At 42.9% G+C, this 27,997-nt stretch overlaps 1 protein-coding gene across 1 annotated transcript in view; it reads left to right on the forward strand.

Annotated features, from left to right (window-relative positions):
• Positions 1–27,997, forward strand: part of TMEM201 (transmembrane protein 201) — a 244,291-nt gene that overhangs the window by 199,802 nt on the left and 16,492 nt on the right. The window contains exons 9-10 of the mRNA XM_068112233.2: positions 23,610–23,675; positions 24,707–25,063. Of these exons, the coding sequence (XP_067968334.2) occupies positions 23,610–23,675; positions 24,707–25,063 (423 nt within the window). The remainder of the gene's footprint in view (positions 1–23,609; positions 23,676–24,706; positions 25,064–27,997) is intronic.

Below are 27,997 nucleotides of genomic sequence, written 5' to 3' on the forward strand. Positions count from 1 at the left end.
GTCCTTCGTCTCCATTACCTCTGTCACCTTGTTCATTTTCCTCGTCAGGTCCTCGTGTACCGTCTGACATTCTTTTTTAATTACCCCTACGTCCTTTTTCATCTCCTTCTGTGTCGATTTTAAACCCTCTATTACCGCTGTGTTCTTCTTTACCTGGTCCCCCAACTCCTTTTGTCCCACTGTCAGTTGTTCTACTCCCAGCGTCAACTCCTCTATACCACCTTGCAATTTTACAGTCCCCTTTCTCACCTCCTTCTCCATGCGCTCCTTACAGTGCCTCACCTCCTCGCGCACTCCTCCGACCTCCTCACTCACACATCTTCTGATCTCCTCTCCCATCACTTGCATCTCCTGCCCAGATGCCACCCTCATCTGCTCCATTTCCTCCCTGTGAGCATCCAATTTAGTTTCTACCCCCATTCTGACCCCCTCTATCTGCTGCCCCATTTGTTTAACTTCCCTTTCCGCTTGGTCCCTCATGTCCCTCAATTTGCCTTCCATACTGTTTTCTATCCCCTCTAACCCCTTTTTCATCCCTTCCATTTGATTCTCCTGAACGGCCATTCTGTTTTCTACCCCCATTAACCCCTCCTGTATTTCCCCTAATCTATTGTCTAATCCCTCTATTCTACTCCCTAACCCTCCGATCTGGGCCCCCATCCTTTGTTCTAACCGTTGGCTATTGGCCCCCATGTCCTCCCTCAATTTCTCGCGATTGGACCCCATGTCCTCCCTCAATTTCTCGCTATTGGACCCCATGTCCTCCCTCAATTTCTCGCTATTGGACCCCATTACCCTCATTTTGCCCCCCAATTCGTTCCTCATTGCCCCCATACTGTTTTTCAAACCTCCAATTTGGTCTCCCATTTGTCCCATAAGGGCCCCCATCATTCTGTTTTCCATTTCTTCATTATTCTTGTCCATAAGGGCCTTCATTTGTATAAAAAAAGGTTCAAATCCACCGGTGGCGCTACTACGGTCGCGGGCGCGGCAAAATTTGGTGCCGCTACACCCACGTGCGCGAGGCCGCCACTTTGCGCGCCTGAAGCCTCGTGCGCGAGGACGCCATTTTGCGAACCTGCCGCCCTCACTGCTTCGCTCTCCTCTTGTCCCTCAATTTGGTCCTGGATCGACCCTGCCTCACTCTCCTCTACCAGAACCCAGCCGTCTTGATCTGCCATTGCGCGACTTTCAAAATTCGGGTTTTTATTTTAAAACAAAACAAATTTCACACTGCTTGTAATTTTGAGCGCGTTAAGCGCGCTTCGGGTCCAATCCCACTTCCCGACACCAATTGTTACGGACACGGCTTCAGATGTTTATGATGGGCCGAGCGGAATGGCCGCCGTGTTCGCACAGTTTACCCGATTACCCCCAACTCACCCGGTTCCACTCGAACGTTGGCCAAATCGCGCTACGCTAAATCAATGATGGAAAGGACACAACGACTGGGAAAGAGGAAACGACGCAAGGGGTACAGTTCTCAAGACCTCCGGAGGAGGATATAATTATTGGGGGAGAAAAGGGGTAGATTACAAGGTAATGAGGTAAAGCACAGAAGAGATAGGCACTTAAACACAATCTTATCTATCCCAGACAGACCACAGACAAACGGAACAAGACTGACTTACACAGGGATTGATGGCAGGGAAGGACAGGCAGTCGATAGCACAAGGTGCACCTTGGCTCAGGGACAGGATACAGCTCAGTCTTTGGGAGGTCTCTCGGCGCTCGGAGGGTGCGTCCTTTCTCCTTCAGCTCTGCGCGCATCTGACGTCACCTCCCTCTTCCTGCGCATGCCCAGCGGGGAGTGACACGCCCTCGGCTCGTTGGCTCCGCCCCAGATGGGATCGGTCCGCCGCTTCTATTGGGTGCGGGGGGTTACCGGGCTCCGCCCTTGACGAGGAGCTGACAGCGAGCCCCTACGTGGTAACCCCGTCGAGCACATGCTCGATGGCGGCTCGTTGGAAAGGCTTGGTGCCCTTTCAACACCCCCTACCAACCAAGCCAGAGTGAGGACGCACACTCCCCGCGCCACCGCCGCGCCACCCCCGCTGTTGTTGTAGTTGTTGTTGTTGTTGTTGTTGTACCATGAGGAAGAGCTGCGGGGAGGTATTGGGAGGTCCTAAACTTCCTAACGGTGCCATACAATCACATTCTGGTGCAACGAAGAGTCAGAATTAATGGAAACGAGTCCTTAACTGACATAGACTAAGAATAACTAGCAAGATGTCCTATAGTTGTCTACGTGAGATGCGGTGGACCTGGATGCGACATTTAATGGGGGAAATAGGGGGAGGTCGGGTCTACAGAGTGTTGTTTACAGGAAATGGGACTAGGGAATGGGGGATTGGGGATAGTTGGGAAGTATGGAGGAAATAGGGGAATATTTACAAGCGGATATGGATGGATGCCAATCTCATATCCGCAACAATATATATATATATATTCAGCAGGATTGAAGTGATGGGATTGAAGTGATGTGGGATTGAAGTGATGCAGTGGTAAAGAATGCTCTCCCAGAGAAGAAGGGAAGTCAGAAGTGGAATGCAAGAGCAGAGATGGAGGAGCGGTTGCAACAGGAGAAGGTCATGGGGATGGTACAGCATGGGAAGCATGGCTTGGGGTGGATGGAGCATGAGCGATGGGGAAAGGCATGTGTGAAAGAGAGGAGGAAGATGGTTGAGAGGGAGGTGAGAAGAAAGGAGGAGGAGGGGAGATATGTGAAAGCAGTCGGTCAGGCACAGCAAGGTGATTGAACGTAGTGGGAAGGTGTGCAGGTGAGGATATTGAAGTGGCAAGAGATTTGGAGGATGGAGCCAATATTGTTGAATTTGCTGTTGCGGGCAACGTATGATGTGCTTCCGTCACCAGTAAACTTGAGATTGTGGGGGTTGTTGCAGGAGGAGAGATGTTATTTGTGTGGAGGTGTGGGAACGGTGCAGCATGCACTGCGTGCATGTTCAGTAGCATTGGCAGCAGGACAATACAGGTGGCGACATGATCAGGTGCTGGCGGTGGTGGTGCAGATGGTGCAACAAGAGGTGCTGAAGTCGAGAGAAAGAAGAGTGGAGAAGGAGACTGATGGGGGAGAGGTGTGGTTTGTCAAAGAGGGCCAAGTGGTAAGAGGTGGAAAGAGGAGGAGGTGGAAAGCAAGAGGACTGTCAGATGCTTGTGATTGGCAGGTGGTGGCAGACCTAAAGCCACAATTGGTATTCCCAGAGGAGATCTGTGTGACAAGGTTGCGGCCTGACATTGTCATTTGGTCAGGTGCAACAAGACAGGTCATCTTCGGGGAATTGTCGGTACCTTGGGAAGAGAACATGGAGGAGGTGCACGAGAGGAAGAGAGGAAAGTACAGTGAGCTGTAGGCAGAGTGCCGGGAGAAGGGTTGGCGAGTTTCGTGTCAGCCATTTGAGGTGGGGTGTAGAGGGTATATTGGCAATGCCTTTTCTGCATTTCTTGCTAGGCTGGGAGTGTGTGGGACAGAAAGAAGGAGGATGTGTGACAAGGTGGCCCAGGTTGCCTTGAAAGGCCCATTTTGGATATGGAGGAAGTTTATGGAGGCACGTTGAACGGTGTAGGTTGGTTGTGTGTGGTTTTTTTTTTCTTTCTATTACGACTATTATTTCTCATTTTGTGTATATGAGTGAGTGGGTGAGGGTGTGTGTTTTTGCATGGATTAATTATGGCATGAGTGTGTGTTTTTGTATGTTGAGTGGTGTATGTTGTAAGGGTAGGTGGTTGGTTGGTTGGTGTTGTGTGCGTGTGTGTATGGGTGTGTATGTGTGTGTTTGAATGATCTGGTGTGTTTTGTTGGTGAGTGGTGAAGGGTATAAAGGTGGGTGTTTGAGTGTTCCATCATGTTTGTTTGGTGCTATGGATTCTGGATGCGGAGGTGTTGTTGTTGTTGTAGTCTGCGTTCGCACTGGCTTTGGGTGGGGCTATGTACGCATCCAGGTGTCGTTGCTGCATGTGGATGTGTATGTGCCCCTGCTGGCCCACCTTAGCTGACCGTATCGAGGTTGAAGGGCCGAAACGGGATGATGCTGAGGACCTCGACTGAGGACCCGGTCAGTGCGGCACACTTGTGACCAGGTGTGTTTTGAACTTCAGGGGTCCCAGCCCTCCTATTTTTCCTATTTATTCCTACTTTTTAATAGGATCCTATAAATCTCCTATTTTTTGGTGGAAATTCCTATTTTTCCTATTTTTTAACCCTCAATGTTCCAAAATTTAAATTGATATATTAATTAGTAGAATTTCTGTATCTAAGCGTCAGAACAGACATTCCTATACCAATCGTCAGCCATGGAATTGCTTTCTGGGTCCATAATCGCAAGACAAATTTCCAAAACGACTTTAAGCTCAAATCCCCAAAGAACATATGTCTCTTTGTCTTTTTCTCGAAAACCGTTTGTTCGATCGATTTCACAAGTGGTGAGTGCATTTTTGAGGACTCAACAAAGTGCAGTGTTGAGGAAAAATTGAGTATGCAGTGATGACGTCACAAATAAATACTGTACGAAGTGGAGGCATGTCGTTTACACCATGGTGTAAAGTACGTGTTGTTATTGATCTCGACTGGAAATGATATGTATATCTTATGTATATTATGTTATTGTTATTTTTGACTTTGTCCTAATATTAAGTATATCCTTCCAAACAATTGTTTTACCTTTATGATTCGTGCTTCATGCTATTCAGTAACAGAATTATAAAAGATAAAATGAGATGAAAATAATATAACTATGTTTATCACGCATTTCTCTTGGATTATCTCATATACTTTGTGAAGAATGACTGAATGATACCTTGACCATTATCATTGTCCTTTGTCTTATTTCAAAAGTTCAGCTGAGCTCAATTTTTAAGGTTTGTACTTTACTTAGAGTAACAAAACCAACTGTGAACTTTGCGGTTATTCAGTTATTACTAACAACCTTTCCCTAAAGATTCTACCTGAAATTGAACTTTTCTACTAATTTGCTAAACATTGACATTTGATACTACATGTTTAACTCAATCTTTCGCTTATTACAATGAGATTGTATTTTGCCTAAAACTAATAGTATTTGGCAAAGAACTAATTCAATCGACAATTCACACATTTCATCATTTAATTGCAGATAATAAAGAAGGACCACGACACAAAATAGGGATTACAACTTAATTCTGTATACTTTCGTGTGGTAGTTGCATATTCAGCTTTTAACAAAATTACAGTAGAATTAAAATTTACATACGCAATGCTGCACAATAGGTAATGCAAGCAATGTAGGACAATAAAAAAACAAACAAACAAAAAACAATAAAGACTGTTAAAGTCTTGTTGTTTCATAATCTTCTGAAGATAGTACAACAACAATACCAAAGATACATAATTGAATTGTCATCGCTTAGCTTGAACTCAGATTAGTGTTCAAGCTATTCAGCAGTGGAGAAAATGCAATTATCGGGTGGTAAACATGTTAGGACATGTTATTTATCATCTTTCTTGTTTCAGGTATAATCTGCAGACCGGTAAGAAATTTGTTGATTTGCCTTTAAATTACTTTGTTTGTTCTCATTATTTTACTAACTTATGTTTCAGTTTTGAAAAAAAAAACTGTTTGGTTCACAGTTCTTTCCACTTCATGCGTTAACAGGTTAGGATTTTCTATGCTAATTCATTTAATCTTATCTCATATTTGTTTTCTTTTTGACAGGTATACTCCCAGCAGTATAATGCCTGGTGGGAGAACTAAATTTAACCCAGAGTGGTTGAAAAGTGGACATGGATGTAGGCTTTCTGACTGGTGTCAGCCTAGCAAGTCCTCAGTGTTCTCAGCTTACTGCTCGTTGTGCCATTCGGAAGTGAGGTGTGACAATCAGGGTGTGAAACAACTGACACAACATGCCCAAAACAAAGGGCACCTGAAGCGTGCGAAGGAACTGCTGGGTGGGTCACAGACGTTGCTGACATTCGTTCAACCATCAACTTCATCTGCTTCAGCATCAGGGTCAGCTTCTACAGATGAGCCAAGTCGTGCAGCTTTAGTCTGTATGTCCAAAAAAGACGCTATTACAAAAGCAGAACTTCTATGGACATTGAAAGTTGTTCGTTCGAATCTGAGCTACTCTTCCTGTGACGGTTTGAAGGATCTTCTGCAGGCAATGTTTCCTGGTGTTATCCCGGATGGTTTCTCAATGAGCTCATCGAAAGTTTCATATCTCATTAGCGAAGCCACAGGTCCTTATTTTCAGGACATGATAGTCACTGATGTTAAGAATTCAGCTTCTGGCTTCAGCCTCATGTATGATGAAACCACCAATAAACAGAACTTGAAGCAACTAGAAATCCGTGTACGGTATTGGTCTGATGCCGAGGAACAGATATTAGTATTTCACCTCAAAACTTACCTCATGGGTCATGCAACTGGAGAAGATTTGTCCAGGAAAATAATCTCTGCCTTGGATGAATCGAAACTGCAGCTTCAGGATATTATCATGCTCGGCAGTGATGGGCCTAATGTGAGCACCACTGTGTGGAGACAGATTGACAAAGCCATTCTCGACAACAGGGGCCCTGGTCTCCTTGATGTAGGGACATGTACTCTCCATACAGTACACAATGCTTTTGCCAAAGGACTTGCAGAGTACTGTGGAAACCTAACTGAGCTTGCAGTGGACATTTTCTACTGGTTCAAAGGCTCTGCTGCTAGATCTGTTGATTTTCAAGACATTCAGCATAAATTGGGTGCTGTTCCAAAAAAGCCTTTGAAGCATGTCGAGTGCAGGTGGTTGACACTGGGACCTGCAGTGGAGCGGCTGATAGAGATCTGGGAATCTCTCAAAGAGTATTTCTTGGTATTTCTTCCAAAGCAGCAGCCAAAGGACATGTTTAAACCCAGGTACAAAAGAATCAAAACAGAACTACAGCGACCGGAAATAAAAGCTCAACTGCATTTCCTGAAGTTCTTGGCAGCAACATTTGCAGAGTTCCTCACCTTCTTCCAGTCAGAGCAACCACTTGTGCACATTCTATATGACAAACTCCATGACCTGCTCAAAAAACTGATCAGAAGAATTATGAAGACTCCTTCAGTTGATGCTGTGAAAGACATCTCAAACCTTGATGTTTCCATTGTTGCAAACCAGCTGGAGAATGAATCCATGGGTGTGGGAGAGGATACCCGACGGTGTATCGCTAAGTTGAAAGTCTCTGAGGGAAAGGATGTATCTTGGGATGAGGAAGTGCTACCAGGCAGCCATAGTACACCTACAAAAGAAGCTTCCATTGACAAACAAAATCCTGAAGAATGCCAGATGTCTGCAGCCACAAAACAGGACTGCTGCATGGTCTCTTGAATCAGCCAAGAGCCTGTCCAGACAGCTGAAGAGGAATATTGACAGTGACAGCATTGCAGATGAATGGAAGGTGTACCAAGAGGAAGCCATTCCTACTGACTGGTCCCAGGAAACACAGGAGAATGAAGAAGAAGTCTGCATGAAGAGAGTGGACAGTTACTGGGGAAAAGTGTTGGCTTTAAAAGGCTGTACGGGAAACTGTAAATTCCCCCAAGTGAGACAAATGATAAGGATTGTCCTTGCACTGTCTCACGGAAACAGTGACGTGGAACGCGCGTTCTCAATCAGTGGGAAAAGTGTCACCAAGGAGAGAGTTAGTCTGAGCGAGGCATCAATCAATGGTCTCCGTGCAACAATGGATGGCATGAGATTGTATGGTGACCGGCCCGAAATGGTCCCAGTCACAAAGGGACTCCTCTCGTTAGGACGTTCTGCTCACATGCACTATATGCAGAGACTTGAAGAAGAACGAAAAGCCAAGGAAGATGAACAGAAAGCCAGGGAGAAAACCAGGCAAGAGAAAGAAGAAAGAGAGAGAACAGCTAAGATTGCTGTAGAGAAGGCAGCGGAGCTGTCTCGTAAGAGCGAGGACTTGAAGAAAACAGAGAAATCTCTGGCAGCAAAAGAGTCATCTCAGCAGATGTCACTGACTGTTAGCAACAGTCTGCTTGATCAAGCAAATAAAAAGCTTAAGGTGGCGCTTAAGAAAGGTGACATGACTGAAATTGCAGTAGCTCAGGCCATGCTTGAGTCTGCTCAGAAAAAGATTCAAGAGACACAGACTCGTATGGTGGAAACCAGGGAGGCGCAGAGAAAAGTGGAGAAGAAAAAGCAGACTTTGATAGAGTCCATGGTGGCTGCCAAAAAGAAGAAGTCATAGTTTTTGTTGTCGATGTTAAGACGGGTGGGCCCAAGTTCATTGGGGGTGTGTCCATGCCCATACATGTACATGTATTTGCATAAATCTTGCAGCAATAAAGCTACCGATGTTGTTCCAATGCTGAAATCTGTGCTATTACTTCCTAGTTTTTTCCTATTAAACTCCTATTTTTCCTATTATTTTGTCAATCAAAGTGGCTGGGACCCCTGGAACTTATATATATATATATATATATATATATATATATATATATATATATATATATGTATATATATATATATACATAAATATATATATATATATATATATATATATATATATATATATATATATATATATATATATATATATATATATATATATATATATATATATATATATGAAAGCCCGCTTGGAGTTTGCAAACAAGCACCTAAAGGACTCTCAGACTGTTAGAAAAAAGATTCTGTGGGCTTTCACTGAGGAGAGGCTTCCGTCTGGCCACTCTGCCATAAAGCCCAGATCGGTGGAGTGTTGCAGTGATGGTTGTCCTTTGTCCTTCTGGAAGTTTCTCCCATCTCCACACAGGATCTCTGGAGCTCAGCCAGAGTGACCATCGGGTTCTTGGTCACCTCTCTTCCCAAGGCCCTTCTCCCCGATTGCTCTGTTTGGCCGGGCGGCCAGCTCTAGGAAGAGTCCTGGTTGTTCCAAATTTCTTCCATTTAAGAATTATGGAGGCCATTGTGCTTTGGGAACCTTCAATGCAGCAGAGATATTTTGTGTAGGCTTCCCCAGATCTGTGCCTCGACACAATCCTGTCTCTGAGCTCTGCAGGCCGTTCCTTCGACCTCATGGCTTGGTTTTTGCTCTGATATGCATTGTCAGGTGTGAGACCTTATATAGACAGGTGTGTGCCTTTCCAAATCATGTCCAATCAATTGAATTTACTGCAGGTGGACTCCAATCAAGGTGTAGAAACATCTCAAACATGATCAAGAGAAATGGGAGGCACCTGAGCTAAATTTCAAGCGTCATAGCAAAGGGTCTGAATACTTATGTAAATGTGATATTTCAGTTTTTTCTTTTTAATAAATTTGCAAAGCTATCTAAAATCCTGTTTTCTCTTTGTCATTATGGGGTATCGAGTGTAGATTGATGAGGGAAAAAATGAATTTAAACGATTTCAGCATGAGGCTGCAACATAACAAAATGTGAAAAAGGTGAAGGGGTCTGAATACTTTCTGAATGCACTGTATATATGTGTGTGTGTGTGTGTGTGTGTGTGTGTGTGTGTGTGTGTGTGTGTGTGTGTGTGTGTGTGTGTGTGTGTATATATATATATCTGTGTTGTGGTGTCCTGTGTTGTTGTCTTGTGTTGTCACTGAACTACTTTCTCAAACTTTTGTGAAATCGTACCAAACTTCTGGTATGCACATATCTCTCCCGTCGGTATGTCCTAAGGGTGTTTTTTGGGGAAAAATTTAGAATTTTTTTTTTTGGGGGGGAATTTTTTTTTTTTCAACTTAAGTTTTCAACTTCAATTGTTTATAAAATGTGATATCACGTGTATTACAAATACATTTGAATATTGAATATTTTGAATTATTGTTTGAATTATGATTGGTTTAAACTATGACAAAACGGCAACTCGGGTAGTCATTTATCTATATATCTACACATCTGGGCAGTGTCTGTGTTGTCACTTAACGACTCCGTCAAACTTTTGTTTCCGTGGTTGTGAAGTGTTTTTAATAACGTTGTGGTGGTTTTTGAATCACGTGGTGGTGAGGTGTTTATAATTACGTGGTGGTGAGGTGTTTTTAAATGACGTGGTGGTGAGATGTTGATAATTACGTGGTGGTGAGGTGTTTTTAAATGACGTGGTGGTGAGGTGTTGATAATTACATGGTGGTGAGGTGTTTTTAAATGACGTGGTGGTGAGGTGTTTTAATTACATGTTTTATGGCTGTGAGGTGTTTTTATTACGTGTTTTATGGCTGTGAGGTGTTTTTATTACGTGTTTTATGGCTGTGAGGTGTTTTTAAATGACGTGGTGGTGAGGTGTTGATAATTACATGGTGGTGAGGTGTTTTTAATTTCGTGGTGGTGAGGTGTTTTTATTACGTGTTTTATGGCTGTGAGGTGTTTTTATTACGTGTTTTATGGCTGTGAGGTGTTTTTATTACGTGTTTTATGGCTGTGAGGTGTTTTTATTCCATGTTTTATGGATGTGAGGTGTTTTTATTACGTGTTTTATGGCTGTGAGGTGTTTTTAATTTTGTGGATGTGAGGTGTTTTTATTACGTGTTTTATGGCTGTGAGGTGTTTTTATTACGTGTTTTATGGCTGTGAGGTGTTTTTAATTTCGTGGTGGTGAGGTGTTTTTATTACGTGTTTTATGGCTGTGAGGTGTTTTTATTACGTGTTTTCTGGCTGTGAGGTGGTTTTTATATGGTGTTTTATGGCTGTGAGGTGTTGTTATTACGTGTTTTATGGCTGTGAGGTGTTTTTATTACGTGTTTTATGGCTGTGAGGTGTTGTTATTCCATGTTTTATGGCTGTGAGGTGTTTTTATTACGTGTTTTATGGCTGTGAGGTGTTTTTAATTTCGTGTTTTATGGCTGTGAGGTGTTTTTAATTTCGTGGATGTGAGGTGTTTTTATTACGTGTTTTATGGCTGTGAGGTGTTTTTATTACGTGTTTTATGGCTGTGAGGTGTTTTTAATTTCATGGTGGTGAGGTGTTTTTATTACGTGTTTTATGGCTGTGAGGTGTTTTTATTACGTGTTTTATGGCTGTGAGGTGTTGTTATTACGTGTTTTATGGCTGTGAGGTGTTTTTATTACGTGTTTTATGGCTGTGAATTGTTTTTATTACGTGTTTTATGGCTGTGAGGTGTTTTTATTACGTATTTTATGGATGTGAGGTGTTTTTATTCCGTGTTTTATGGCTGTGATGTGTTTTCAATTTTGTGGTGGCGCGGTGTTTTTATTACATGTTTTATGGATGTGAGGTGTTTTTATTACGTATTTTATGGCTGTGAGGTGTTTTTATTACGTATTTTATGGCTGTGAGGTGTTTTTATTTCGTATTTTATGGATGTGAGGTGTTTTTGTTACGTATTTTATGGCTGTGAGGTGTTTTTATTTCGTGTTTTATGGCTGTGAGGTCTTTTTATTACGTGTTTTATGGCTGTGAGGTGTTTTTATTACGTGTTTTATGGCTGTGATGTGTTTTCAATTTCGTGGTGGTGAGGTGTTTTTATTACGTGTTTTATGGCTGTGAGTTGTTTTAAATTACTTGGTGGTGAGGTGTTTTGAATTATGTGGTGGTGAGGTGTAATCGTCCCAAACTTCCAGTCTGCACCTACCCCTCCCCTATGTACAGTCACGTGAAAAAGTAAGTACACCCCATGTAAAGTTTTGACTTTTTCAGCATATTTCAACATACAGCTATTTGATCTTCATTTCAACAATATTGATAGATAAAGGTGATATAATAGAACAAATATCATGAAACATTTACATTTTGTAGTCCATTGTATAATTTAAATAAACATAAATGCAAATTTCGCATGTGGAAAAAGTAAGTACACCCTTGGCTCTAATAGGTGGTATTGCCCCCTTTGGCAGAAACAACCTCAAGTGGGTGTTTCTTATAACTGTCTACCAGTCTCTGACATCGACTGGGAGAAATTTTTGCCCACTCCTCCATGCAGAATTCTTTCAGCTGTGCGATGTTTGAGGGGTTTCTTGCATGCACAGCTCGTTTCAAATCCCCCCACAACATCTCGATGGGATTTAGATCCGGGCTTTGACTTGGCCATTCCAGAACCCTCCATTTCTTTCTTTTCAGCCATTCCTTGGTGGATTTACTGGTATGTTTAGGGTCATTGGCATGTTGCACGGTCCACCGTCGGTTGAGCTTCAACTTTCCGACAGATGGCCTCACATTATCCTCAAGCACCCTCTGGTACAATGAAGAATTCATAGTGGTTTTCTATGAGGGTGAGCTGCCCAGGCCCTGATGCAGCAAAGCTGCCCCAAACCATAGTATTTCCACCACCATGCTTTACAGTTGCTATCAGGTTCTTGTGGTCAAATGCTGTCTTTGGTTTTCGCCAAACATGTCTTCTGGTACTGTGGCCAAATAGCTCTACCTTTGGCTCATCTGTCCAGAGCACATTGTTCCAGAAGTGCTGGCATTTGCCGAGGTGTTCATTGGCAAACTTTAGTCTTGCCCTTATGTTCTTTCTGGACAGCAACAGTTTCCTCCTGGCACACCTCCCATGTAGATCAAACTTGTGCAGCCTCTTTCTCATGGTAGACTCGTGCACTTTGACATCAACAGTGGCAAGAGCTACCTGTAGGTCCCGTGATGACATTCCGGGGTTCTTAGAGACTTCTTTCAGCATCTTGTGGTCTGCTCTCGGGCTGAACTTGCTGGGGGCGGCCTGGCCTGAACAAGTTGGCAGTTGTTTTGAATCTTCTCCACTTGTAGATAATGTTCTGGACAGTCGAATGATGGATTTCAAATTGTTTGGAGATCTTTTTAAATCCCTTCCCAGACCCGTAGGCATCTATAACCTTCTTTCTGAAGGCCTCAGAGAGCTATTTTGATCTCGGCATGGTTGCGCCGCACACTTCAACAACAAAGAGCAAACCAAACTAAATGTCTGAGGTTTAAATAGGACAGGTTCCTCCAAGATCCACTCTAACGATGTTCTCATCATTTGCACCTGAGCTGGTGCACCTGATTCTAATTTTAGGTATTTGAAGTCGTGATAAATGTCGGGGTGTACTTACTTTTTCCACATGCGAAATTTGCATTTATGTTTATTTAAATTATACAATGGACTACAAAATGTAAATGTTTCATGATATTTGTTATATTATATCACCTTTATCGATCAATATTGTTGAAATGAAGATCAAATAGCTGTATGTTGAAATATGTTGAAAAAGTCAAAACTTTACATGGGGTGTACTTACTTTTTCACGTGACTGTATGTGCTGAGGGGTTCTTTCTTGAAAAAAAAAACATTCAACTTAAATCTTCAACCTAAATTGCCTATAAAAATGTAATATCACAAACACAACAAATTCATTTGTGCAAAATAATTGTTTGTATTATGATTGTTGTAAATCTTGACAACACAACAACTCAGGTACAGTCATTATCCTCAGCTAAAATAAGCCCGTTCCTCAGTAACAACGCGTGGTGAGGCGAGCGGAGCGAGCCGAGCCAAGCTAGTATATATATATATATATATATATATATATGCGCTGGCAGGATGGACTCGAGATATGCATACCACCCTCTAAGCTGTCGAGCGTGGGTTTGAATGTCGGCCCGGCTATAAACGATCATCCTGGTGTTTTTACAGGCAGGGTGATTTTTCAGTGTGTGTACCATCCCTTGGATGGACGTTGAACTGGGTGGCCCATCTCCCAGCATTTGTATAAAGTCCCCTGGAAGGAGAATGAAGGAAGATGTTTTAATTGGCATAATTTTGTCGGTTTTGGAAATGCCTTTTGCCAAATAGGATGTTTAATGTCATTGGTTAAGGCTTCCTTCATCCTTGCTTGAAGAGGGCCTAAGAGATTGACCTTCGTGACCTCTTCCTTGTGCAGGTGTGAGCAAATGTAACCACTTAGAATGCAAGATACACAGAGCAAGCTTTTCTTCCTCTTTTTTTTTTTTCTTGTGCATTTATCACCTGAAGTTTTCTGTCTCTGTCCAGTGATCCATATTCTCGAGTGTGCAGCACCTGGTTCTTGGTTGAAATAGATATGTGGATGCAGTTGATGCATTATCCTTATACATTTAGTTCGGAATTTTGAATTTGCCCAAGGTACCACCACACAATGGCCTACTCTGTATGAAGGTACCTTGAGTTATTTACTTAGCATCGTTGCATGAATGCTTGCAAATGTTACAGTTAGCATAATGTCCCTTTCAAAATGACAACATGCTCAGCGGGGCAACACCCTGTCTGCCAAGTTCTAGGAATTCGTTTAATTCCCTTTTGTGCCATCTTGCTTTCTTCCAGTCATATGGCTCAGTCTCCGATGGAGCTCTTGGTTTGCAAAGCTCAAAGTGAGTTATTCTGACGGAGGCTGGCCTCAGATGCATTGTTTCAGTCCGACCTGTAATGCAGGTGTTTAACTTTCTTTTTTTTTTGACTTAGGCAGAACTAGGCCCTCCTTTTTGACTCTACACCTTTGTTACCGTTCGACCCGTGGGCCTTCACAGATGCTGTCATAGCCTATCGGACCCTGATCCCCAGCTGAAGACAAGGCCTATTGCCTCTCCCAGATTAAGTAACCCATTGTAACCGTAAGACCGGATGTGCTGAACATCACCTCAGGCTCTGGTGGATATTTGCCTCTCTCCAAGACTGGCCTTGCAGCATTTTTAAGAAGAAAACTTCCTGAAAATCGGACTGGATTCCTGTTAAGCACTCAGGATTTGGTGTTGCTCTTTTCTGGCCACACCTCGGTCAGCTTCACTGGTTTTGCCTGGTTTTGAGGGAAAATAAAGATCATGGAGCATGGGAAAGGAGTGGCAGCTACAATAATTTTATTAAATTATTTCAACAGAACAGTACCATGAACCACCACCCAAAAGGGCCAGTGTATGAGGGTCATGTGAGTTTGATAAAGATTTAATCACTTGCTGGAGGGGTGTTTTCCCTCAAACAAAATAAAATAAAAACATTCGGCTTACTTTTGTCGGCATACCTATTGGAAACTTAACTTGGTTATGGTTGGGCCAAATTTCAGCTCTTCTCTTTACTTGTATGCTCCCTTTCTCTCTCAGTACATTTCTCTATTTCTTCCTGTTTGCTGGTAAGGGCCTTTGTTTTACACTGCCCTGTCTGTCAGCTGGAGCTTCTCACCTGTGCCTGTATCGTTGCATTGGACAAAGACTGACAATACGAGGCAATAGGAAAATGGTTCTTCAAATGATTGATGATGATGACTGAGTTTATGAACCAAATAATCCAACAAGTACAGATACATTCAAAGTACACCACCCCCACGCCAAATAAATAAATAAATAACATATCCTCCAGCAAGCGGCATTGCCGGGATGCCTTTGGCCGTGCAGTGCAGCACATGGTCACGGGATTTGGAGGTATTGGTGTACAATTATTGATTGATTAATTGCGTAATTAAAAGAAATCAATAATAATTGTAAAATATTTAATTTCTTTATCAATTGGCTAATAGCAGAGCATACCGAAACCACCACTGCTTCATCCAAATCTGTAACTTTTTGAAAATTACGTAATCAAAAAAAATAAATAATGAATCGATTAATCGGCCCGGATCAAAAATACCCTCCATAGCCAAATTACTTGGTCACCGTCGTGTCCAAATATCAGCTTTGGAGCTCAAAAGGTGCCTGAGATATTGTCCAGTTGAGAAAGAAAATATATAAGTGATTAATAGTGAAAATAAATGATAATCATAAAATAATTAATTGATCAATTGGCTAAAACATACCTAAACCACCATTGTTTAATCCGAATCTGTAACTTTTGAAAAGTAATTAATTAAATAATTAATCGATGAATTGATTAATCGATAAATCAAAAATATCATTTACAGCCAAATCACTTGGTCATTGCCATGTCCAAATATCAGCTTCCTAGCTCAAAAGGTGCCTGATATATTGCCCAGATGTGAAAGAAAATAAATAAATACTCAATAAATTGATAATAATTAAATAATTGATCAATTATTTGATTAATTAAAAATACTAGCAATGGTACCTGCCCTACGGGCGGGGCTTCAATTGGGAAGCCCAAATGAAAAGGCAAAATATCGGAAATTGAACGCTTTTTTTATTTTAAACGATTTATATAAACATCCGTTAAATCATATCACACGCAAATCATCAAAATCTAAACAGCATTTGTAGAATTTCAATAAAAGCCACATCACTCTTCAGATCGGTACATATTATTCCATCGTGTTTCAAATTTGGGCAATGGGCTCTCCAATATTCGATGTGTTCACGGTTTGAATTACGTAACGTAACGTTTGTGACGATGTTTTCATTGTGACGATGTTGTGACAATGTTTGTGTTCAAGGTAGTGTTTGATGTGATGGTGTGAATGTAATTTCGTAATGTTTTTCGTTTTTATTTTCGTAATCGTTGAATGAACGTTTAATGTTTAATGAACGTTTAATGAACGGTAATGATCATTGAATGAACGAATGTAATGAATAATTTGATGCGAAGCGAAAAACGCCTCAGAGCTGTCACATTCACAATCGCTATGTCGTATGTACTCCTGATACGTGTTTCCTTTACGTATGTACTCCCTCCCGATACGTATGTACCGATACGTTCCTGTCGTAACGAAAAACATTACGAAATTACCTTCACACTGTCACGTCAAACACTACCATGAACACAAACATCGTTACAATGAACGTTATGCGAACACGAATGTTATGCGGGAGTCCAAACCTGAGTGCTGGAGACCAAAGCTGAAATTGGAAAAATTAAATAGCCTATTTTACTCCAGGATTACCCACCCAAAATATCGTTGCGATTGGTTCAGCTGTTTTTGTGGTGCCTTCGAACGGACAGACAGACGGACAGACGGACATACAGTTGGTGAATTATAGTAAGATATTTTTTAAAATACCGTTTTTGCCAAAGCGCTTTCTCACTATTGTGCCCAAATTTCCGCTTCCGAGCTCAAAGGAGATATCCCCCAGACAAACAAACAAGAAAACAATAAAGAAAACAAACGGTGTGAAAACTGAGTGCTATACTCCTTTTCAGTGCATGTCATCACCGGGCTCCCTTCGGTGCCCGGCGATGACGTAATGCAGCGCCTGGAGATTGAATAGGAAAGGAGCGGTGTACAATAACTCTAATCCAGACACAATTCGATGAACAACTGTAAGAAATACCTGGGGGGAAAATTAAACCAAAATAAACCGAGACCGTAACAGGTTTTATTTCTTTTTGCTTTTCATAAGATGGCACTGTTGGTGGAGGTCCTCAACGAGATCCTGCTTTATTCAAAAGAATGGTGTAGTTTAGAACCTCCACTCATTGCTACATTTTATACACAGAAACATCACCGATACGACACAACGTGACCTCATTGGGATCACTCCTTATATCATGGATGTTACGGATGCCCCACATTATTGAAAAAGCTAAGAGTGTCTGCAGGTTACAGGGTATGCTGTTTCATTACGACCACGTCATGCCACCATCCAATACTGATGGCCTCCACCAGAGATCCGTTGGCGCGTCATGGAATATGTATCACTGGAATGGAATGCTTCTCCTTGTTCGGCCCTTCGATCTCTCACCCAAAGTCAACAGGTTGCGGAAGAAATGCCAATGGCTGTTTTCAAAGGATCATCTCCAGCCTCCACATTTGTGGCGTACCATTGCTGCTCTTCTAATCATACAACAAGCAGCTCACAGACATGTCTTGTCGTTGTGGTGCGTGACACTATGCTTTCCAGTGGCAGTTGTGAACCACTGTGGTCATTTCTCATTTCCACATCTTTGTACATCGTTGAACTGCAAGCCATGGCAGATGATTTGTCCTGTACTGTACTACTTTGTGGAACTCACTACCCAAGGCAATATTGTTTGAGTTGAGCATCCTGAAAATTTCAGGAAATCTTGTACTCTGTGTTTGTCTGTTAGTTTGGCATCGTTCATCAACTATCTGAAGAATACAAATAAATAAACCAAAGAATGGTTCATTTTCATTTTGGCAATTTATTAATTTGTATACTGAACATTAGAGTTTACCGAAAGTTGAGGCCTCCTGTTAATTATTTTTTTTGATCGTTAAATGAGGTGTTCTCAGGTATCATAGTAAAACTGTACACATTGAAACATCCAGCTACTCTTAAATACTGTAGCGTACTTTTAAATACTGTAGCGAGCAGTACAAATTGGTGTCATGGAGCCTCCGATAAAACAACACCACTTGCTATCCGCTGTCCGGTCAGGAACTTGTAATTTGTTTGGGATGCCGGCGTTGATAACTCGCCTACTCTGTGTCCTTGGACAGAAACGTAAAGGACACAGTGAGATCTTCAATGACCAACAACTAATTCTAGCAGACGGGAGGCCCATTTTAACGTCCATCCATGGGAGGGCACAAACGTAGATTCCTCGCCTTTCCTGTGAAACACCGGGATGACTGTTTTAGCTGGATCCAGATTGAAACCCAAGTGAAAAGATCACAGGCTACTACGCATACCTCTAGGTCTAGGCTCTCCTGCCATCCCTCTTGCCATCCATCCCATCCCATTGTAGCAGGTGATGAATTGTGGATTTGTGATGTTGATTCAAACAAAACTGAAATCGATGAAGTTGTCTCATAATGGCTGGTAATGTTGTGTCAACACAGAACAAACTTAGCAAGTGCATGAAAACCTGCTCCAAGAATGATGTATGGGAATTCCTCTTTCTGCACGACTGTGCTGAATCCCAGGTGCATATTTGGACATTGGATGCCATCTCGAAGACTCGGCACCCTGTGCTCCTTCCTCATGAGTTTGCATGAAGGACTCAAAATTTGTGATTTTGCTTTTTATTTGCCATTCTTTGGGCACAGCCAGTTTTACGGAGCTTAAGATGGCATTTTCCATTGAAAATGCGTTTCCTCAGCCTTTTACTGGATGCTTCTTTGTCTTGTCCTTGGTGTAATTACACGATTCCAGTTTGTGAGTCTATTCATGACGCTTGCTCGTGCTTCGCAGAATATTCAGAATACCAGATAAAAAGATTTATCAGAACCCCTCTCCCATTGGTTGTTGGTCGCAGGCCAAAGGCCTTGCATCATTGTCCATGAATTCTGTCCCCAATTTGCGACAACACGAGCACCGATTAGCTCAGACACTCCTGTTACCGTGTGTGCAGCACGATGCAGGCACTGTGTGAAGGGTTCCTTGTTTCAAAGGCCTGATTGTCGCGTTTGTATCGCATTGAAATAAGCCTCGGCCAAGCACTGCCGTTTGTGCTATTTGGCTGCGTCTCATCCGTCAGTTAGAATGTGGCCGAAAAATAAACATACTGGTGTCTGCCGTAAAACCGTAAAACCGTAGTTTGCCAAGGCAGCGTGTTACCAACCTGATGCGGTACTTCAACAGTTCTACAAGCCATGAGAGTCTTCATAATGAGCTAATCCCCAAACATATCAGGGATTTATTTTCAATGCTGAATGGCTGCCATGCTCCAGATTAATTACAGACATCTCGATGATAAGAAAAAGACTTTTCAGTATCGCAGGCTCATAAGGGCGCCTGTTCTTAAAACTTGGAAGATAAGAACGCTGTGATACAGACAAAATGTACGACGTTATAACATTGGCTCCTCAGGAAGTGCTCAGATTATTAGGTCTGCATGTAGATTATTCTTGTTCTTGTGACTATTGAAAGTTGAAATCTTTCGAGATGCAGAAACAGAGCTGATATTCAAGGTACGTGTATTGGTGAAGAAGGTCACACTAATTGTTTCGCTTTATGGACACCTTGCTTTGTTGTCACATGAGCACCTTTACAAACTGTACATTGTTGAGCAGACAGAGAGAGACATAGACATAGAGGGACAGAGAGAGAGAGAGAGAGAGATTGTGTGTGTGTGTGTGTGTGTGTGTGTGTGTGTGTGTGTGTGTGTGTGTGTGTGTGTGTGTGTGTGTGTGTGTGTGTGTGTGTGTGTGTGTGTGTGTGTGTGTGTGTGTGTGTCGTTGGCTGTAATCTCCATATATGGGTTTCAGAAGGTGGAATGGACGGAGTCTCGAAGTATCTACCTCCTTTTCTGTAAGGGATAATGATCCGTGGACCGATTTATGAAGTTTTCCTCTCCTCAAAGTTTTGTTCCGAGGGCTCTTTTGAGGATCGCCACCGAACATCAGACAGCTTTCAACTGTAGTTTGTCGTAATATCCCCTGGGATTGTTTTTAAGATCTCTGAAACGTTCTTTTTTATCATTCCTGTTGCTCCAATAAATCAGTGGCACAATCTCGGCGCTCTTCAGCTTCCAGGAACTTTTCACTTCATTTTTGAGGGCTAGGTATTTGGTCATTTTCTTGATTTCTGCATTGTTTAGGCCAAAATCGCTGGGGACTGACACCTCAATTAGCAATGCCTTCTTTTATTTTTGTACGTCGGCACTATATCCGGTGGCAATGCTTTGTTTTCGTTTGCATTATGGGATCATTAGGTCATATGTGAGCTTTACTTCCTTGTTTGCAGTGATTGATTTTGGGTCATGTTTCCACGAGTTTCCTGGAATGGGGATATTGCAGCTTTTGCAGATGTGCCAGTGGATTACTCTCCATACTTTGTTGTGCCTTTGTGTATACAGCTGCTCTGACTTGAGTTTTTTTACATCCCAACAGGAGGTGGCTCGTACTTTCTGTTTCTACCTTGCAAAACATACACTTGTTCGATTGACCCAATCCCACCATTTTCTTAAAGCCATTGGTGTCGTGTCCTTGGTCTTGGGAATTTATAATGATTTGTTCTCCATCCCAGTTTAGCTGACCGTTGCTTAGCCATTCCAAAGAGCCTTCTTTGTCTACTCACAATCTGTCCAACTCTTCTTTTTTTTTTATACCTTCCTGCTCTTTTATAGTTTTCCCAGTTGTTGGTGTATATCTGTTGCTTTTTTGTTTTATATTTTTCTTTATTCTTTTTTGCAATTGTTGGGGCTGTACTCAATGTTTCTTGTGTGTCTTCGATTTATTGTGTGTCATCTTCCATTCACACCTGTCTTTGGAAACTTGTTGCTCGGTGGGTTAGGGATACATTCTCTGGTTTGGTGTCTTTGTGTTTGCTTAGAAATTAGATTCGGTAGTCTGTTGCATTGCACTTTTTATGTATTTGGCTAATCCTACAGATGTCATTCTGTGCATTTGGTTGAGTTCCATCAGGGTGCTACCTCATTCTCGTCTCAGCAGGTACATTCTCAGGATGCATTGATTTTTATGAAAACATTTTGTGGATAATGAGGCGTTTCCTTGTTTTAATATCTAGTTTATTGATTTCTGATTGTAGCCATTTTATTATTCCTCAGCTGTACTGGAATACTGGTATTGCAAGTTGGTTTATGGATTTGGTTTTGTTCCTTGGAGATGGGCATTTTTTTAGGATCAGCCTCCTTCTACGCAAGTATTATTTGGCAATTGTTTCACACATTTGTTTGTGACATTTGGTAGCCCTCTTCTACTCCGATGTATTTGTATGATGTATTTGTATGATTTATAGCTCCTATATTGTTGTATTCTGTGTCAATTTTGATGTCCGTTTTTGTTGTGTATAGCCCCGGACAGTTCGCTCGACCAAGTCCGCAGCATGAAGACAGCTGATCGATCTGGCAGGAGCAACCCAGATATCACCCACATCCAGAAAATGGTGTTACCCCGCCTTCACAAAGTCAGGGCCACGACAAAGTTAGAGGGAAAGAGAGACAGACAGAGAGAGAAAGACAGAGAGGACAGAGAGAAAGACAGATACAGAGAGAGAAAGAGATGTGGACAGATACAGAGAGATGTGGACTGACCGGCCCTCTGGCCGTGACCACGTTGCCCTGACAAGTCCGGGCAGCAGGTAAGAATGGGTAAGATTTGGCCCCTGACTTGCGTTGGGAGGTATAACCACCACAAAGAGGCATCCCCCCAATAGTTCGTTTTTGTTGGTCTACCTTGTGTGAATGTGCACTTGGCACACTTATCCAGGCCAAATTCCATTTGAATGTTGTTGGAGTACTGTGTCGTTAATTTGAGTTCTGCCAATTTTTAGTCATTTGGTGTAAATAGTTTTAAATCATCCATGTAAAATGTATGTGACCTTTTCGTCTCTTTGGACATTATCTTATTTGATGTAATGGTGTATCCATGCCCTTGCTCATTAATGAGGTTTGCTCAGTGGGTCCAAGGCTAGGCAAAACAGGAGGAGTGAAAGGTTGTCTTCCTGGAAGATTCCTCGACTCAACTCCACTCCTGGTGTTTTAATCTTTCCTTCCGAATGCTGTAATATCAGTGGTATTCCAAAGCTCCATTGCTTACCCTATCAGTTTGATTTTTTGGGGGGTTTATCTCGCACAATTTGCATGCATTGTATCATCCATGAATGCTTTTTTTGTAGTCCATCCATGCTGTGGATACTTTTGTTCTTCTTGTATTGCAATTTTCGGGTATGGCTTTGTTTAGTGGGAGTGGTCTATCATTCCATAGTGTGTGTGTGCATACACGTGTGAGATATGAGCATTATGAAATTCATGGCAATGCATCAAATGCTCCACCAAGATAGGTAGAATGTTTAAATAGTGAGATTGCATTGCTGGCTTACAGATCGTCTCAACACAGCTGAGGTTGTAGATCTACTGATGTGGATCCATGGCTTATGTTATGAACCCACTGTTTGGAGAGATTCTGGGCTGAAAGGGTCAAAAGCTCTAAGAACGAAGACCAGCTGATGATCCTGGCAGTCATAAAGTCGGACTCTCGCTTACAACATCCAAAAGCTCTTGCATTTGGCATACAATTTTTAGCCCCCATTGGACCGAGTCTGAAATGGTGGCTCATGGATTGGGTCTCGTCCCTCTGTCCAACCGTCGGTCCGTGCATGTGTGCATCTGCAACCATATCTTGCACATGTATGGACCGATTTTGTTCATCTTGGCAGAAAGACAACACATGACGGTGTACATATGCGCATAATTTTGTTTCACTATGCGATCAAAGATGGCCAACTAGTGGCTATTTAAGTGGTAAAAAAAAAACGCCAATGTTGAACACATCCACTTGTTAAAACTTGGCAAACAGATAACGAATGATAGCTTACGTATGCACGTCATTTGTTTTTCAGGATCAGATCCAACATGGCCGACTGGCAGCCATTTCGTTAGTTAAATGTGTCCCCAACCATTTCTCCAACATGCATGGTCCGATTTCAAAATTGGCACAAGAACAGTACATGATGGTATACACATGCTCCTCACTTTATTTTGCGATCTGATCAAAGATGGCCGACTAGTAGACTGGCGGCCATTTTAGTTTTTTTTTTAATCCGGTACTGAACACGTCCTCAACCATTTCTCGGATATGCATATACTAATCTTGTTAAAACTTGGCACATGGATAATGAATGATGGATTTCATCTGCACATCATTTAATTTCGAGATCAGATCCAAGATGGCCGACTGGTGTCCTTTAACTCTACAGAAAAATTTGCAAAACCGTTTTTTGTCATTTTATGTCTTTTTCTCCTTGTTTAAATGATACAGTAAATTAAATGATTATAATTATTGTTGCAAGGAATAGTTTTATGAAGGCAAACTGTGTGCATTTGCGTGCATTTTGATGTAAACCTTTTCACTGCATGCTCTCACTTTAGAGTCTTCTCTCTTTGGAGTGCGCTGGCCCTCTTCCTCTTCCCTTTTTGGAGTCAACACTACAGCTGGTAGGTAAATACACGTAGGATGTGCACATTAAGGGGTTGTGAGGAGAGAGTACCAGGAAGCTTAAACGAGCTTGAAATGTTATTTCTAAAGAAGTATAAGTTTTTTAAGTTCTCTTATAAGCAGCGGAACATTAGGAGACGTCAGTGTACTTTTACATGAAGTTGATGAACGGTAGTAAAACACAAATAATGTGGGATATTATTTGGAAATAAAATGAATTGGGTATCCCAGCACCATTGGCTGCGCTCCAAAGGGAGCACCAAATAGGCCAACCCAATTCACTTTATTTATATTGCCTGAAATGATGCCAGTGCTTTTATATCATAAACATTTCTTCTTTACCTCACATGCCAGAATCTTAAGCACAGAAAAGTGTTTAAATTGGACTAACAGAGGTTTGTCACATGGCCAGTTTTGACCAATTGGAGCAATGATGAAGCCAGCTGTAGGGATTTGTGTTTGGGATGTTCAGAAGGTGTGGAGGAGTGCAAGTTTGAAAGCGAGGGGATCAGGGAGGGGGTACCTATCTAAATATCAAGCTCCAAGTTGTGGCGACAACCTGAATCAACTTGTCCTGCATCATATTTCCATGACAATCTCTACTGGGTTGACAGTTTCGGCATTGCTTGTTGTTTAGTGTGAAATCTCTGAAATTTCAAACGCACCACGATTTTAAAATGCAGTTTTTAAATGATAAATCAGATGTTTATTCTTGTATTTTTCAGATATTTTGACCCAATTTTTCATTTGTGACCTTGAATGCTTTCTGATGATAAATATGTGACCCATGCGAAGAGCCCGGCCTCAGATTACTTTTTCTTGGAATGTAACGAAACGTTAATCATAGTGGGAATAAAGGGGAATGCAATTAGTTGTTTGAGGTGCAACATCACCAGTTGTGGATTTTATAAATCGGAGGTCACGAATGGTAATTGTTTAAGTATCAGCATCTCGGGTAAGAAATAGACGCAGAAACGTTTGGTTGAAAATGTTGGCGTTTTGACAGTGTCTGCACTGCTGTTTTCCTCAGAGGGCTTTGGGTCACGGGCAAGCCGCCCGGTCTCGCCTGCACCATCGGTGCTTTCCTTCACCACCGACGTGCTTCATCGCCGCCCGCTTATCAGCCCCGCGCGCCTTGTACTGCGCCAAAGTGAACCGAGCCCTGAGGCGGGTGGCTGGGCGCCTACACAGAGCTGCAACGGGGCTGGGAGCCAGGCCAGGGTGAGCAGCAAGGTCGAGAGGGGGAGCCAGGCCTGGGCAGGGAGCCAGGCTGGAACAGGGACCCGAGGCGCCAGAGACCTTGATGGGTGGTCAGCTTCACCCCGGAGCTACGGACGCAATGACGAGAGCGATGATGAGGTGGTGGTCCTACGCTGCCCAACAACCGGTTTGTCAAACAGAACTTTTCACCACCACTCACACACTTATCATGATCAGCATCAACAACAACACCATCATGCAGCTGCATCATAACACACATGCTTCACAAACTTGTGAAAGGAAACCTTTAACATAATTTAAATGGTTTGATAAACCTGTTTAGCAATGCGTTCAAGTCGTCTGCTCCTTGGTTCGATTGCCAGCAACATTAGCTTCTACTAAATGATCCTACGTACTGTTCCAGCAGGGGCTCTAGATAGCGGAGCACATTTCCCTTGAACATGAAACTGCCTGTCCTATCAGCTTTCACCTGTTTCTGGACAGAAAAGATTCTCCAACATATTTTGTACTCTGCCTTTTAATCAGAACCAAGACCAAATTCTGATGGTTTGTCAGGTTTATATGTGTCCTTGCCGATTTTGCCTCGTTGGATCCAATGCCACGTCTATAACTGCTGCAATGACCCACTTGGTTTTGTAGTAAAGTGGATCCTCCAAGACGAAATATGATTGAAGTGACCTGTGGAAAGCAATACCGATCGACTGAGGCTTCCTGGATTATTCAAAACCCGAAACGGATGTGAAATTAATGAGTGCGTTGAGGGCAGAAGGAAGCCTGGTGTTGGCTTAGCGGTTAGGGTGCCGGCTTGGGATCCTAGGATCCTGGGGTCGAATCCCGGTCCTTAGTGGTTCGGGTGCCGATTTGGGATCCGAGGATCCTGGGTTCGAATCCCGGTCCTTAACGGTTAGGGTGCCGGCTTGGGATCCTAGGTTCCTGGGTTCGAATCCCGGTCCTTCGTGGTTCGGGTGCCGGTTTGGGATCCTAGGATCCTGGGTTCGAATCCCGGTCCTTAGCGGTTAGGGTGCCGGCTTGGGATCCTAAGATCCTGGGTTCAAATCACGGTCGATCGCTGAATTAACGTCAGGGGGGTTGACTCAGCCTGTCATCCTTCCGAGATCAGCAAATTGAGTACCAGTTCACTGGTAATTCCCTGTGTGTCGCAAGAGGCGACTAACAGGGTTGGTGGCAGGAAGGGCATCCGGCCATAAAACATTGCTTCAAAAAGGGGACCATTGTGCCCGAAAAAGGCCAACCCCTGGTCTGCAGGGAAAAATGGCCTCTAAAGGTGGTTTGGTTTTGGTTTGGTTGACGGCAGAAGGCTTTTGAGAAGGTCCTATGCGCGAGTTGGTAACGACAAATACATAATTTCATAATGGATGCAAATAATATTGTTGCGACTCCCTGGTGCTGACCTTGAAGATTCGAGGTTTGGGTTTTCAGGTCATGATTAGGGCAGAGTACAGGCCGAGCATCGAGCCACACCTCAACGGATGGCAGCTTTTCATCCCACTCCATCGCACCTGGTCGCTTCACTTGCCTTTCTGAAGTCAGCACAAGTGCGAGTGGATGACGGATTGCACAGAGAGTCGCATGCCCACGGGCCCTGTCGTGTGGTTGTGTGGGAATGACAGGCGTTTAATGAGATCTCATGAAAATGCATTTTTGAGTAACAAGAAAAGCTGCCTTTCCACATCACGCCCAACAATGGACACTCCATCGTGAGAATTAAGGGTTAATATCGGCCTCGGGGTATTTGCCACCATAATCTGTTTCTTGCGAACGGGCAACCACAAACACTGGCTCGGGCACAAACCTCGGTTTTTTTTTTCCAAAGGCCTCCACAATCAAACTTGGGAATCCTGGGCAAGTACCGGTAAAGGCTGCTTTCTTCGGCTTTGGCCTACCAGCAGCAGGCCCCACTGATTTGTGCGAGTTTGCCAACAGCCCCGTAGCTTTGTGACGTGTCCATTGTAGGGCCTAAGCCTCAAAGAATAATTTCCTCATTTGAAACATCGTTTTGGGGCAATGATTGGTGCCAGGGGTCAAGTGTGCGAGGTGCGTCTTCGTTCTGGTTTTCTTTTGTTCCTCCTTTTTTTTTTTTTTTCTCCTTTTAGTTTATTTATTTATTTTTTAGGAAGGTGTGTTTTTTAAGTTTTGATCATACATGGTATTTCTCACTTGTCATTCAATTGTTTTGGGTTAAGGGATTCTTTGAAGATGTCATTCAGTTTGATGAACCACATAATCTGTAAGTGATACGTTTGTTTTTAAACATAGAATCTTCTGGGACTTAGAATTAATCGCAGTTCATTTGACATTCTGCATCTACTAGGCTTTCATTCAGCATTGCCATCTTCTAACATTTTCCGAAAAGGTTACCCTGCACCACACGAGGATTGTCTTTTCCCATGGTAAAAAATAAAACCAGGCAACCGCAATGTAATCTTTATTCTCTTTAGGTCCTGTAGCAGGAGGCCTGCGAGAGGAATAGGTCCTGGTAACGAGGCCATGATTGTGCGAGATTAAAACTCCGGAATAACTCCTCGTTATGGCACCGATCCATCACAAGCTCGGCAACCTTCACAATCATCAAAGCCGAATTCAAAACGCTCAGGCATTTGAACAACCTGGCCTTTTGTGTGAAGACCTGAGTTGAGACGCGGCGGTGTGTGCACCCATTGCGAGTTATGGGATGGGGGAGTGGATGAGTAGGATGAATTATCTGTGAATTTGACTCCGGTTTAAGGCAAGCGGTGGGCCGATTCGGCACTCCGGGACGCAGAGCCCACGGCCCGGGTGGCACAACATGCTCGAGAGGCCCGTTTCATTAGAGGACGGACCCAGCTGAGAGTGCTTTGCCGAGGCATCTGGAGAATGGGCACACACGGTGTCACTGTCCGCTCTTCCGCCCTCACAGTCTAATCCCTCTAATCCAGGCCGGGCCCCTTCCCACCGCGCCCGCAGGCCAGGCCCGAGTCGCACGATGGGGGTCAAAGCATCTTTGGTGTGTCGGCTATTTCTCTCATGACTTTGCTTCCCAACTCAACCAACCGCAGTACAAAGGATGATTGTTTATTTAACTACGTGTTTATTTATTTTG

This window comes from Myxine glutinosa, chromosome 4 (genome assembly GCF_964187855.1).
Source record: "Myxine glutinosa chromosome 4, kmMyxGlut1.1, whole genome shotgun sequence".
NCBI classification, from domain to species: Eukaryota; Metazoa; Chordata; class Myxini; order Myxiniformes; family Myxinidae; genus Myxine; species Myxine glutinosa.